This window comes from Lissotriton helveticus, chromosome 12 (assembly GCF_964261635.1).
Source record: "Lissotriton helveticus chromosome 12, aLisHel1.1, whole genome shotgun sequence".
NCBI lineage: Eukaryota > Metazoa > Chordata > Amphibia > Caudata > Salamandridae > Lissotriton > Lissotriton helveticus.
The window spans coordinates 394,262,617-394,277,722 of NC_136073.1; the positions used below are offsets into that span (position 1 = coordinate 394,262,617).

Genomic DNA, 15,106 nt, shown 5'->3' on the forward strand with positions numbered 1-15,106 from the left:
TGTAGCTAGCCAAAAGGAGCTTGTATTTGGCTCGCAAGAAGGGACAATAGCTACGTCTCCAATGGCGTTCAGAAAGCCTACGGTCCAGTTTAAGAATTTTTAGTTCATCTGTAAACCATTTTTGGGCGTCGTGGGGGCGGCAGGTCTTGACTTTCCTAAAGGGGGCAACCAGATCGCAAGAGGAGGACAGCCAATAATTCACGGCGTCTACTCGAAGGTCAAGGGAAAGATTGCGTAGGTCGGGGGGAGAGGAAGCGAGAGAGGCACAAAGAGAGTTGAGATCAACCCGGTTCCAATTACGAGCTGTAACATTCTTGGGTAAGGGGAATTTCTCTTGTGCTCCGAGCTCAATGGAGAAAGAAATCAAAAAGTGATCGGACCAGGTGCATGGGAAAGCTGTTGGGGAAAGGATAGTACAACTAGCTGACCATATTTGATCTAAAGTATGGCCGTGAACGTGGGTAGGGGAGTGAAGGTGAGGGAGGAAGTTGAGACAGTGGAGAGTGGCCGAAAAATCCTTAGAGGACAGGTCTTCCCTGGGGTCGCCCGGCCAATAATTAAAGTCTCCCAAGAGGAGCACAGAAGAATTATTGACGACGAGCATGGCCAGTAGTTCTTGCAAGGCGGACACAAAGGCAGACATGTACTGAGGGGGCCGATACATAAGAACTATTGTAAGGGGGGCCAGAAGGTTAACTGAGCGGGCAACTAAAAAGTCGACGCCAAATATGGGAGGGTGAGGAAGAAGCTGGAACTGAAGATTAGAACGAATGATCATCGCCACACCCCCACCGGCTTTACCAGCTGGACGATCCACCTGAAGGGCATAGTAAGAGTCGGGGAGGGCGGATAGAAGATCAGGAAGGGAGTCAACTGAGAACCAAGTCTCTGTGAGAAACAAAAAATCCGGGGCGTCGGTATCCAATAAATTAAAAAGCTCAAGCTGATGTTTGCCTGCCGATCTAGTATTAAGCAGGTAGGCAGTGGCCGTGATGGGTGACGGGGGAGGAAGAGGGGCGGAGGGAGGAAGAACCTGTAGCCGGGAAGTAGGTGGCGTAAGTCCAGACGAAGAGAGTGGAGGGATAGAGATGCCTAAAGCGGCAATGCGCTGAAGCAGGGAAGGGGCAATGAACTGAACTGCGTTTAAGGAGAGCAGTTGAGCTGGAGTATAAGTTAAAAGGGGGGCAGGGTCCATGGCCCCTGGTCCCGGCAGGTCGCGGACGGGCGCAGACGGGCTTGCCGTTGGCGCGCCTTCGGCGTGCTGACGGCGTGCCCGCTGCGCCCGTCCGCTGCGCAACCGGGGGAAACACATTGTATATAGGAAGGGAAACGGAAGGGGCGTGGCCTGTGGGGGGCGTGGCCAGTGGGCTCTGGGGAATGTCGGCGAGAGAGTAGTTGCCCGCGGCAGCGATAGAATCCGCTGCGCGGGGATGCCCAGAGCGTGGAGGTCGAAAATACAAATGCCAAGGAAAGGGAGAGTAAGTAAATAAAAGCACAATTCAACACACACATTTTTTTTAAATTAGGTACTAGCGTTCTCCCGGCTGCGCCTCAGGAGATGGTTTGGCCTCTGGCTTGCGCTAGCATTCAGCGCGATTAAATGCCTTTGGCAGGGGGCGGGGCCTATTGGTGGTGGGCGTGGCCAATGGCCTCTGGGGAATGGCGGCGAGAGAGTAGTGGCCCGCAGCAGCGATAGAATCCGCTGCGCGGGGATGCCCAGAGCGTGGAGGTCGAAAATACAAATGCCCAGGAAAGGGAGAGTAAGTAAATAAAAGCACAATTCAACACACAATTTTTTTTTAATTAGGTACTAGCGTTCTCCCGGCTGCGCCTCAGGAGATGGTTTGGCCTCTGGCTTGCGCTAGCATTCAGTGCGATTAAATGCCTTCGGCGGGGGGGCGTGGCCTGTTGGTGGTGGGCGTGGCCAGTGGCCTCTGGGGAATGGCGGCGAGAGAGTAGTGGCCCGCGGCAGCGATAGAATCCGCTGCGCGGGGATGCCCAGAGCGTGGAGGCCGAAAATACAAATGCCCAGGAAAGGGAGAGTAAGTAAATAAAAGCACAATTCAACACACAAAGTTTTTTTAAATTAGGTACTAGCGTTCTCCCGGCTGCGCCTCAGGAGATGGTTTGGCCTCTGGCTTGCGCTAGCATTCAGCGCGATTAAATGCCTTCGGCGGGGGGGCGGGGCCTGTTGGTGGTGGGCGTGGCCAGTGGCCTCTGGGGAATGGCGGCGAGAGAGTAGTGCCCCGCGGCAGCGATAGAATCCGCTGCGCGGGGATGCCCAGAGCGTGGAGGCCGAAAATACAAATGCCCAGGAAAGGGAGAGTAAGTAAATAAAAGCACAATTCAACACACAAATTTTTTTTAAATTAGGTACTAGCGTTCTCCCGGCTGCGCCTCAGGAGATGGTTTGGCCTCTGGCTTGCGCTAGCATTCAGCACGATTAAATGCCTTCGGCGGGGGTGGGGGGGCGTGGCCTGTTGGTGGTGGGCGTGGCCAGTGGCCTCTGGGGAATGGCGGCGAGAGAGTAGTGGGCCGCGGCAGCGATAGAACCCGCTGCGCGGGGATGCCCAGAGCGTGGAGGTCGCAAAAACAAATGCCCAGGAAAGGGAGAGTAAGTAAATAAAAGCACAATTCAACACACAATTTTTTTTTAAATTAGGTACTAGCGTTCTCCCGGCTGCGCCTCAGGAGATGGTTTGGCCTCTGGCTTGCGCTAGCATTCAGCGCAATTAAATGCCTTTGGCGGGGGGGCGTGGCCTGTTGGTGGTGGGCGTGGCCAGTGGCCTCTGGGGAATGGCGGCGAGAGAGTAGTGGCCCGCGGCAGCGATAGAATCCGCTGCGCAGGGATGCCCAGAGCGTGGAGGTCGAAAATACAAATGCCCAGGAAAAGGAGAGTAAGTAAATAAAAGCACAATTCAACACACAAAGTTTTTTTAAATTAGGTACTAGCGTTCTCCCGGCTGCGCCTCAGGAGATGGTTTGGCCTCTGGCTTGCGCTAGCATTCAGCGCGATTAAATGCCTTCGGCGGGGGGGGGGGGGCCTGTTGGTGGTGGGCGTGGCCAGTGGCCTCTGGGGAATGGCGGCGAGAGAGTAGTGCCCCGCGGCAGCGATAGAATCCGCTGCGCGGGGATGCCCAGAGCGTGGAGGTCGAAAATACAAATGCTTAGGAAAGGGAGAGTAAGTAAATAAAAGCACAATTCAACACACAAAATTTTTTTTAATTAGCTACTAGCGTTCTCCCGGCTGCGCCTCAGGAGATGGTTTGGCCTCTGAAGCAAACCAACAAGATCAAAGTTGTGCCTCACAATCAAAACTCCCCAGCTCTGCAAGTGGCAACAGTCTCAGGTTTAACAATAGCTCATAGAAATCTTCCACTGCTCCTGATCAACTACTATCAGTCACACATCACCTTCAAATAAATCTCAACAATCAATTACATCTTCCTGTGTAAAACCTTCGCAAATAATCTTACCAACTCTGAGATTTCAAACAGGGGGAAAGCAACCACAATCCCCTGACTAAGTAGGGACCTAGGAATACCAATACCGACACCATTTCGCGCAGTGGGCACTTCCGCATGCGCTGAAGCTACAAAGTTAGACAGGAGGATCAAATGGAGGGCCACAGATACATCCACAGTGATCAACTGGCTACGCAAGGTGCTCAGAAAATTCAAAAATGAACAGGGAGACTTACAAAATAACTGGGGCAAACTGACAACAGAACTTATGGACTTGTGACTCGCCACTGAAGCCAGTAAGCAAAGCCCCCCCAGCTCCCCCCGGCAAAAGGGAAGGTTCAGCTCAATCAACTAGACAATAAGCCCACTGTTATTCACGGAGAAATCTAAGGAGATCCCTGCGCAACTATAAGCGCAACCCCACCACTAAACAGGCACAGGAAGCCACTGAATCACGTAACACGTATAAGAAATTACCAAACCTCTCCAAGCCCTAAACAGGGTAAATACAGCACACCTCCCACATCAGCCAACCCACTAAACTGACAGTAGCCAACACAGACAAGCATGTGCGAAACTGCACAGCCATCCAGCACGTCGGAATCCTGTGCGGCGTGCTGCGATAGGCTGAGAGGCCCGTAATGATCCAATGCTATATCACCTTATTCTAAATCTAGACGACTTTCGGGATATGTTCTGCCTCGGGATTAGTCTTAACCCGACCCGGGATGCTAAAAGAGTTATGAGCAAATGAACATCCGTTAAAAGATCATCGACGGACATAGTTAGCAGAGTGAATTGCATGAATGGTCAATGTAAGCAATGAACAAGTGGTCTTTTTAAGTGGGTCACATACTGACACAAACAATGCAGCTCCACTCCACCGCCTGCACTGCTGACAGTCGAGAGCTCCTTGCACTTGTCGCACAGCAGCCGGCCTAGCAGGTGAGCTCCCTGGGAAGTGCGCCTCTGAGCCCGGCGCCTCCGAGTCCGGCGCCTCCGACCCCCGCCGCGCACGTAAGGGTCCGTGCCACGGCCACCTGTGGGTGAGGTGTGCGTTCCGCCAGGCCTTGGCCGTTGTGTAGTTGGTGTGTTGTGTCAACAGACGGCTGGCCCGGACCGCTTCCGTTGTCATTGGTGGCTGGGGGGTTAAACTCCACTGATCTCTCGGCTGTGGCGGACCTGGAGAAACACCTGGCTGATGGGAGGAGGGTACCCTCAACATATGGGCCGGCTAGCACCTAGACCCTTCCATGTTAGGGTGCATTGGTCCAGTAGATTCAAGTGACGCGAATCCCAGCTGTAACCTGAGCTATATCTGGGCAAACCGGACCTCAGGCACTGCACCGCCGGGACACTCACTCCTGGAACTGGTGCGAACTGTGACCCTAAGGACTGAATGATAGAGAGCAATGGCAAAGCACATGCCACAAGAGTAGAGCGTCAGGGAAGAGGCTCAATCAAGAAGCGCTACGAGCAAAGGTGACAACAGCACTAGAAGGGAGACAGAAAGAAGCTAGTAGGCGCTGAGATACCGCAGGAAGACATAGGTGTGAGGGCGAGAGGCAGAGATGTTCAAAACTTGAGCAGAAGCGGGGAAAAGAAAGAATAGAGAAGGCAGCACTTGAGAGAGGAGGTGCTGCAGAGAGGGGTTGTGCATTTCACTCGGGAGGAAAGATAGAGACTATTGGGAAAGGTAAATGAGTGAGTTGCTACAGATTTAAACGAGCAAGGATATCTGGAGATATGTATGGAAAATATGGAGGGAAACAAGGCTGGGATGTGAAACAAGTATCGCAGACGCCATGACGTGCACTTTTCTCTCTTGACTTCCTGCTGGCGTAAAAGCTTTCTTATCTTCTTTATGGGGCTATCTGTTGGCCCTATAAAGAAGATAAGAAAGCTTTTACGCCAGCAGGAAGTCAAGTCAGCCAGTCTGAAAAGGACGGGGCTTAAAGAGAAAGAAATATGTCACGGCGACCTCTTCTCCAATGGCTGGCCACCGTTTAGGAGGCCAGCCAATGGAGAAGAGGGGCGGGGCTTAACCCTCGCTAGAGAAACTCACCCTAAAACATAAAATCTTGCGAGCTCGACTGCGCATGTGCGCAGTACGCCACTCGAGACCTAAAAACCACTGGTAAAGCCAACAGGTCTCAAAGGCGAGACTCATTGGCTTTGCCAATGCTTGTTCAAAAAGCTTCAACGGAGGAGAAGAAGAAAACTACAATGTATTAAACCTAGTTTCGATGCCTCAGCAACATCATTCTACGAGAAACAGATTTGTTTTGACTTCTAATGACTGCCAATTTGTAAAATGTAGTGCGGAACCTGCAAACCTTCTAACAAAAGACAACAAAATGAAAAATGGTCTTATTACATTGTGTAATGCCTATTAGACTGTAAATTCAAATTATTACATACAAAATAAAACATGTATAAAATAATAAAATAGGTTTCTCCTTCAAACATGCACTCACATTAATTACTGACGTTTGCCTCACTTCTTCAAGCCATGAACCATGAGACTTCTCCAATAAGAAGAGCCAGCTATCGAACTATGACTTGAGACCTTGTCAACAACACACACAATTCAGATTGAGCTTGTCCTTTACACATTGTAAAATAAACACTTGCCTGCACTATAAGTGTAGTTCCAGGAACAGGTGAACTAGGAATGACCTGTGGTTGCAGTGGTATCTGAGCAGCAGCATGAGCTGGAGGTGGAAAACTAGGCAGACCAGAGGGCTGTTTTGGGCTAGAGACTGGAGTTAGCCCTCCCGTAATCACTGTAGGCTGTTGAGGTGCAGGATTTCCTCCTGCTGTTGCTCCTCTAAACACATTCCGGCCACCAGAGGTTGGCATGGATACCTTTGGAAAAATAATGTTTTTATGATCACAGAGGAAACAAAATATTTTCTTAACTGCTAAATAACACATTTAGTAACAAACAGGTCCCCAAATCCTACCTGACCCAATCCTACAGCACATGCTCCCGCCTACCAGGCCAACTACTTACTTTGAATACGACCAACCTCTGCAGCTCCTGCCGGCGCCTGCTCCCATTTACAACATGCTCAGAGCAGGTGAACACTGCTATTCCCAATTTTGTGGGATTATCTCAAACAGGCAGATTTACCAGCCTTAATCATTTCGGCAACCTAGTATCTCCGCACAACTTGTAACTGACCTGTCGTAATGATCCGGAATCCAAAGTAGGTTCAATAAAGATTCATTGTAGAACAAATACCCCAGCAGAAGGAGCAGTAGCATCCATCAACCGATGATATCTACAGTGATCATAAGATGCCCTGTTACTACATTCCACTACATTCACATAATTCAAATTCTACTGTTCCTAGCTATGGGTTCCCTAACAGGACAAACAAGACACATATGGACAATAATTTTACAATGCATAATACAACAAATCTACCCTTCCAAAAATTGACCAAAAAAAAGACACTTCAAAAAACTTGAAAGTTCAATTGCACACAGCCATGAAATTTCTTGGGTCTTGGGTCTTGCGAGTATGCACCCTGATCTGGTACTCCTCACAACACTACTCCCAGAAGAGGTGGAGAGAAATTGGCCGCTGCCATCACCCAGACCACAACAGTTCTCAACAACCTCTCCACTACTACCCCACACTCCATTACCAGTCATTCCAGAACAACCCTCATCAAACAACTAATCAGATTTTTTAAACTTCACCTCAGAATCGTCTTGTGGAACTCTTTTCTCTCATCTGTATAAAGAAATTTCACTCAAATGCCACACCTTGCCATCACTCAACTGGACAAAGTTATACAAAATCTTTAACACCTTCAAAGGTTAAAAATATCTACCCTCATTCTTTTTATAAACTCCTGGTTTCTTAACCCTTACCCAGTCACCGATTTGTACCCCAACCATTTTACAGATATTCTTCTAATCGTGACACTACTTACAATTAATCCTGTTCCATGGTCACACATTTCCACATGGCAATCTGCCCCTCATAGGTTCAAAAGGAGTAACTCCTGCATGGTGTAACCTTGTAGGCCCACACGGTGAGCCATACTTCCTTAAACCATGACAAATCGGCTTCCTTAGCCAACTGAATGGTTATTTTTTAGCACTCTGTTAAAGCGCACCACAGTGCCATTTCCAGGTGGATGGTAAATAGAAGTGGTCTTATGCACTATGCTATTCCTATTCAAAAATGTATTTAACACCTTAGGCAACCCTTCTCTCAAGAACACTTTTTTTTTTTTTTTAAGTTTCAACAACTTTTATTGACTTGGTGCACAGCATTACAATCCAAAAGGACACAAGTTCAAAGTCCAATCACAGGTAGCAATAATATGTGCAGTGCAATATGCTCCTCAATTCTATAACCCAACTAAACTTACCCCCAGCCTCTACCGTCATACAAATGCAGAAGAAAAAAGAAAAAAGTTAAGCAGTACAAAGAAGTCCAGTCCATTGCAAGATAGTCCATTAGCATACATTAATATACAGTAAAGCATCATGTCCAGCATATGGTCCCAACAGAAGTAAGTGGCAGAGCATCACTGGTGGACTCATGCAATATCCCCCCCACCCTCTCCATCAATTCTGTTAGGTACGATTAGAAATACCGTGCCGTGCCCAACTTTGGATCTGAATTCCACTGTGGCTCAGCCCGCCAAGTCGCAACTGATGTGGTACTGCCTAAGCAGTGCGTGGGGGGGGGGGGGCAATAGGTCCCAGGTGTAGTTTCCCCTTCCTCCTGGTCTACTGCTCTCGCAAGAAGATATGAGGTGAGTGGGCCCCAGATATCTTTCGGGCACTATTTGAGGGGAAGTGTATCAGCGTAATGATGCATGTAATCCTGCCATGTGGACATTGTGTGGAGCAGATCTTTAAATTTAGGGGCGCAGCCTCTTCCCCACTTACACATCACCTGTCGCCTTGCCAGTAGCAACCCCATTGTTAGAAACTTCTTGTGGACTGTGTTGATGTCCTGGGTCAGGCCCAGGAGGGCCGCCAGCGGACACGGCGCCATAAGGTTGCCAATCATGCTCGATAATTCCTGGAACGTCTGTGTCCAGTATGCCATCACCGAAGGACACTCCCAAGCTAAGTGTAGAAAACCCGCCCCTTCTTGACCACATCTTGTGCATGCGTCAGTGTCCCTTAGGCGAAACTTGTAGAGCTTAGCTGGAGTATGGTAAAGGCAGTGCAAAAATGTAAAGTGAATGAGACGTAATCTGCTGTTGCCAGATATTGCCTCAGTTTGTCTGCAGCAGAGTTCCCATTGTTCGTCTGTCAGGGTCATGTTCAGATCTGTGTCCCATTCCTGCCTGGCACGAATGTGGCGCGAGGGTGGTGAGTTTTGTGCGCGCTGATAAAGAAGGGAGACGACATGCTGAGGGTCATCAGCTTGTAACAAGGCATGTAACGGGGCTAAGGTATCTGGTTCTTCCGGAAAAGCAGGTGTTACAGCCTTTACACGTTGCCGAAGGCGGGTATATAAAAATGTGTCCATTGTCGTTGGTTCACAAGTCTCAAAGAATTGTTCTTTAGAGCGAAACTGCCCACCCATATAAAGGTCCCCCCAGGTACTATAGTTACGTTTCTCAAGCATCTTCCGACAGATCCCTTCATAGGTGACCTGTAATAAAGGATTCCGCATCAGGGATATCTTAGGAGAGTATAGCATGGGTACTTCAAGCCGACTAGCTATGCGGTGCCATGCTTGAATCGTACAGTCTACAGTGGACGAATCACGATCCCGCGACTTCACTGCAGTAAAGAGATAGCATGTCGTGGGTGTCGGGGCCATATAGCCATCTTCCACCAACAAATGCGGCATAAAGTGTGGCGGGTGAAACCAATAAGTGGCAAAATGAGCTTGCGAAAAGTTATAATATATTTCAAAATTAGGGAGGTCATATCCGCCATGATGATATGGCAGCATCAACGTGGCCAGGTTTAGTCATGCCTGTTTCCCGCCCCATATCAGCCTCGAAAGCTGAGAGTTAAGGGTGCTGAAGAAGAAGGCTCAGGATGATGGGGTATATTAATGAAGAGATACAACAGCTTTGGCAACAGAACCATCTTTATTAAGGAGGTTCTACCCGCCATGGAAAGCGGGAGACGTAACCATTTAGTGATGGTATCTGTAATTTTGTCAATGGCCGTGCCATAACTTAGACGCATGAGTACATCCTTGCCTCTAGTGACCCGTATTCCAAGATATTTTATCTCATCCATTTCCCAGACAAGGGGATAGTGCAACTGGTGAGGTGGGGTCCATAAGGGGAAAGACAGCAGACTTGGACCAGGTAATTTGCACCCCAGAGATGGCCCCAAATGTTATCTCGCAAAGAATGGGGTTGAGATTGTCATGAGCTTTTTTAACGTAAAGCGTCATATCATCCGCATAGAGGGAGATAAGAAGCTGCCTGGGCGGGTAAATTAATGCTTTTTCATTATGGTGTTGCCGCAGTTTAGCAGCTACGGGCTCAATGGCTAGGGCAAAGAGCACGGGGGACAGTGGGCAGCCCTGCCTTGTGCCTCTAAATACGGTGGAGGGAGAGGATTTGGCCCCATTCCGTAGAACTGAGGCCATCGGATTCTGATATAGCACTTGGACCCACTGGAGGAAAGAAGAGGGCATCCCCATATAGCTCAGTGTGCCTAGAGGGAATCCCATTCCAGGGATTAGAACACTTTGGTAGCGTCGAGGAATACAGCCACTGCCGGGCACTTGGGGTCGATGTCTTGCAGTATCGCAGCCAATGTTCTAAGATTATGCGATGTGGCCCGACTTGGTATAAAGCCCGCTTGGTCGGGCAGCACCAAGCGTTGCATTAACAAATTTAGCCGAGTCGCCAAAACTTTAGCTAATATTTTAGTATCACAATTTAAAAGAGATAAAGGCCGATAGGACTCACAGTAGAGTGGGGACTTCCCTGGTTTTAATAAGGCGGTAATAAGCGCCTCTCCCATCGTCACAGGCAAACTCCCTTCTTCCAATGCTGTGTAATACACTTCCTTCAGGATAGGGGCTAGGACGGAAACGTAGGTTTTATAAAACTCTATTGGCAGCCCGTCAGACCCCGGGACCAGCCCAGACTTCATCTACATGATGGCTTCAGTTATTTCATCTAGTTCCAGGTCTAGATCAAGAAATTTCCATTAGGTGTCCCCTAGCCAGGCGAGTGCAGTATCTTTCAAATAGTCAGGTAAGTCCAGAGGAATGCCTCTCTGGGAGGAGTATAAGTTACTGTAGTAGTCTCTAAATGTGTTTAATTGGTCAGGAAGGTTTCTATGCATGGTGCCACGTGCATCCTGCAACTCTGTTACATAGTTGGAAAATTTAGGTGTTTTAATCGCGGATGCCAGGGCTTTTCCTGGACGGTCTCCCTCGCCACATGATGTTTCCCCCTCCCTATCAGCAAGGTCTCCGTACTCAGTGAGTTTGTCACGCATGGCAGCTCTAATGTCGCTCCTATCTGGATCAGAGCATAGCTCGTTCTCTAGGTGCTTAAGGTCTTTTCCCATAGTGGATAAGCTAGTGCGCAGCGATTTGAGAACACCCCCACCCTTGGATATGCACCAACCTCGAACTGTAACCTTGAACGCATCCCACACTGTTGTAATGCTAGGGACAGAGTCCAAATTCCGGTCAAAGAAGTCTCAAATGTCTCGTTCCAGTTCAGTCTTAAAGGCTGTGTCTTGGAGATGCAGCGGGTTGAGACTCCAGCTGTTATATGGGGAATGAGTGAGGGGCACATGCAGCACGGCAACTACCGGGGAATGGTCTGAATGAGTGCGAGCCAAATGCGTCACCCGATCCAACCAATGTGCCATGCACGTAGTCACGAAGAGATAGTCCAATCTGGCCCAGGATGAATGGAATGCTGAGAAGTGTGTTCCCTCTCTCTGCTCTGGGTGTTTGTACCTATAGGAATCAAGTAGGTAACCCTCATTAATTATGTCATGTAGAGCTCTCTTGGTGCTCGTGTATTGCGTTGGGGAATCTCGAGATCTATCCATGGGGGGGAGGGGTGCATCACTGTATTAAAATCTCCACCCCAGATAACATAAGGACTGCCAATCTCCTGGATTTTGCTCCAGAGGCGAAGAAGGGCGAGCGTATCATCAATGTTAGTACATTATGAGTGGAGCCTACCCCAAATCAAACAGAATCTACCCTCTGTGTCAGTTTCTGACCCACAGGGAACAAATGGCACCCCACGTTTGATCAAAATAGTTACTCCAAGGGAATATGTAGAGTATGACGCAACGCATCGATGTGCAGCCCATTTCGAAGCAAATAGGGGGTCTGCACTGGGACTCAAGTGTGTCCCCTGTAACATAGCCACCCCAATATGGTGCCTGTCTAAATAGCCAAGAATCTGTCGCTTTTTCCTAGGGACATTGAGACCTCGAATGCTCCATGATGCTATTGTAATAGTATTAATATCGCACGCAGTGTGCGTCATTCCACCTTATATGATAGTCAATGTAAACGTTTATGGTAGAAATCTCAGTAGACTGGACAAACAGTAGGACGGTCATAAAAGCAGAACCTCCCACCACCCACACCGGCATCCCAAACTCGCCGGGTACAAGGCCTCCCCTTCCCATAACAAACTTCATAATGGAACTATTCATAACCCTTTCTTACCTAACTTTTGGGGGAACGCCCACGTAGGGAACCATCTAGGGGCACACGACAGGCCCGCTCCCCTGAAGACTCTCACCCACCCACTGCATAGGTGGGCAGGTACAGCAAGACGGAGGCGAGTAGCTGAACCAGGCATCATATCTAACAATAAATGTGAATATACATCACCAACATAGGTCAGTCTGTTAGGAATCGGGTAGCAGTGTAAAGCTCCGCAAGCACCAATGACAGGTATGTAGTTCAGTTAGAGTCTAATCAGGGTGAAGGGGATCTGGACCGATCTTGCGGGCCTGAGTAGGTGGTAGCCGAGCGGCGGTGGCGTCGTAGGTAGTCCTCAGCCTGCTGCGTGTTCAGGAAAACGTGCTGTGATCCATGATGAGTTATCCTGAGCTTTGCTGGGTACAGCATGGCATAGGGGATTTGTTGTGACTGCAGTTTTTTCTTAACAGCCGCAAATTTCCGTCTGGCATCCTGCACCGCAGTTGTAAAGTCCGGGAAGAAGTTCAGTGTCGTGTTGTCATAGTGAACCTGTTTCTTTTCCCTGGCAAGGCGCAATACCGCATCCCTGTCGTGGTAGTTTAAAAAGCGGGCTATCACCGGGCGCGGCGGGGCCCCCGGTGGCGGGCGAGCCGCTAGAGATCTATGCGCCCTCTCGACCGAAAGGTGCGTTGAGAAGGATTCCCTGCCACAGAGATCCACCACCAATTGCTCTATGAAGTCCTCCATACGCCCCGTGTTTGTAGTATCCGCCAGGCCAAGGATACGAAGTGTTTCTGCGAGACCGAGCCTCTAAGTCCTCATTTTCTTCCGCGATTACTTTAAGTAGCTTGTCCATTTGTGACATCTGTTTCCTGCTTGTCGTGGCACCATCTTCAAGATCGGATATCCGTGTCTCGGCCTCCTTCAGACGTTGGTCGTGTTGTCCCAGCTTTGCGACTACTGTGTCCATCCGCGTGTTCATTGTATCTATTTTAGCGTCAATGGATGACAGGCTCGAGGGGGGCGTGGCTAGCAGGCCAACATGGCGGACGGAGTTTGTTAGCGCTCCGGAGCCGCCGGGGGAGTGAATATCCTGCAGCCCACGCCGAGGGGCTGATTTCACCTGAAAACGGCTGAGTCCTGAAGCTAAGACCCCCTGCCTACTCCGCCGAAAATCCTGGAGGGCTGACGGCAAGAGGGTCGGAGCTACGCTGTGGTAGAGTCTGGGGCCTGGTGTCACGCTGCAGACCGGGGGCTCGAGTGGCGGAGGTGCCCGGAGAGCGGGGACAGGAAGGCGACGGTACGGCGGAGCCTCCGCAAACCGGAAACGGACCCCCGCGACGGAGATCCTGTCCCTACAAATGCTGAGAGTTGCGAACGACGCCCTGCGAACCCGGATACCAGCGGGGGAGGAGAAGAATGTGAACGGCCCTGCGCTGTGGCCTGGAGCTCCGAGGCGCGAGCACTGAGGACCGACTGCCTGCGCCGGCGGCAGTGCCTGCCGACTGGGGCTCTCCCCGCCTGGCCCATTGACATTTTGCAGTGACCAGAGGTGAGGAGCCTGGGGGCGAGAGGAGGGAGCCCCTGAGGCCTGACGCTGTGCGGAGCACACGGGGCCACTGATTGTAGGTGGCGGCGGACTGAGGCGGGCGGGGACCCATGAGCCCGCGACCGGACCCTGCTGCGGAGCCCCGAAGGATCGACATAGGAGCGGCAGTGCCGAAGTGGCACAGACCCTGCCTCCACGAGGTGGGTCGGAGACTGGGACGTAAACGGGACCCGGGGCGACACCCCCGGGGCACCACCAACCATACACCATCGACCGGCCCTCCTGTGTCTGCCCCTTGCCTCTTCATAACTGGGAGCCAGCCCGCGACGGTGCCCAATTGCTCCTGCTGTCGACCTTGGACCACTGGACCCAGATTGGTGGGGGGAGAAACATTTCGCCTACCGGGAGCTAATACTGGAAATGGACTGGGTGCCACTTTAACCTAGACCAGGTGGGAAACGGCGCCCCCCCCCTCTGCGGATTCGCTGAGACCCCATTGGCAACTGCCCTGGGAGGGAGTGATAGGAGAGGCCGAAGGGGCCACTTCCAGGAAGTACGGCACACGCACCCCTGCCGCCAACCGGACGCCCGAAGTCTACCATGGTGCGAAAAGGCGTGAAGACTATGGAGGGCAAGGAGGGAACAGGCACAGGACCCACTTTGGATGCGGACCCGGGGGGCTCTGCGCCGCTGATATCGACTTCCACCGCCTCGGAGTACCAGCAAGGCGACAAGTTAGATCTCATACTTAAAGAGATCAGAGACTCCAGGACAGTGATGGAGACGCAGATGGGCACCCTTACCACCAACCTTTCCTTGCTTAAAGCAGATCATGAGAAATTAGCGGATAAAGTCAAGGATCAGGGCCTGACGATAGCTGAACTCACACCGACGGTGGCGGAACATACGGACTCCATACACTTTATCCAACGTCAAGTAAAAACCCTGATGGAACGCGTGGAGGATGCAGAAGGGCGTAATCGACGCAATAACATCCGCGTTATTGGCCTGCCGGAAAGAAGCGAGGGATCCCGTGCAGCGGAGTTCATGGAACAATGGTTCCGGAATAACGTCGCTTCTGAGGGTCTGTCACCGTTCTTCTGTGTAGAGAGAGCTCATAGGATCCCAACTGGCCAACCGAAACCGGGACAAACACCACGGCCGCTTATTGTCAAGATCCTAAATTATCGGGACAGGGACATGCTGCTGAGCCAGGCCAGAATAAAATCGGTCATACAGGGGGAGAACAAACGAATATCACTGTACCCGGACTACACCACTCAAGTGCAGAAACAGCGGTCCTCTTACTATGAAGTAAAACAGAGACTCCAACGGGCAAAACTGCGCTACGCCTTATTATTCCCTGCGCGCCTGAAAGTGATCCATGACAAAAAATCTCATTTTTTTGAAAGCCCTGCCGACGTGGAGGAATGGATGGAAACGATGGAGATCGAG

At 50.6% G+C, this 15,106-nt stretch overlaps 1 protein-coding gene across 1 annotated transcript in view; it reads right to left on the reverse strand.

The window, feature by feature from the left end:
* The window catches only part of LOC144799895 (transcription initiation factor TFIID subunit 4-like), a 1,364,652-nt gene that overhangs the window by 1,079,697 nt on the left and 269,849 nt on the right, over positions 1 to 15,106 (reverse strand). Inside the window, exon 4 of the mRNA XM_078671504.1 lies at positions 6,099 to 6,332. Within this exon, the coding sequence (XP_078527630.1) occupies positions 6,099 to 6,332 (234 nt within the window). The remainder of the gene's footprint in view (positions 1 to 6,098; positions 6,333 to 15,106) is intronic.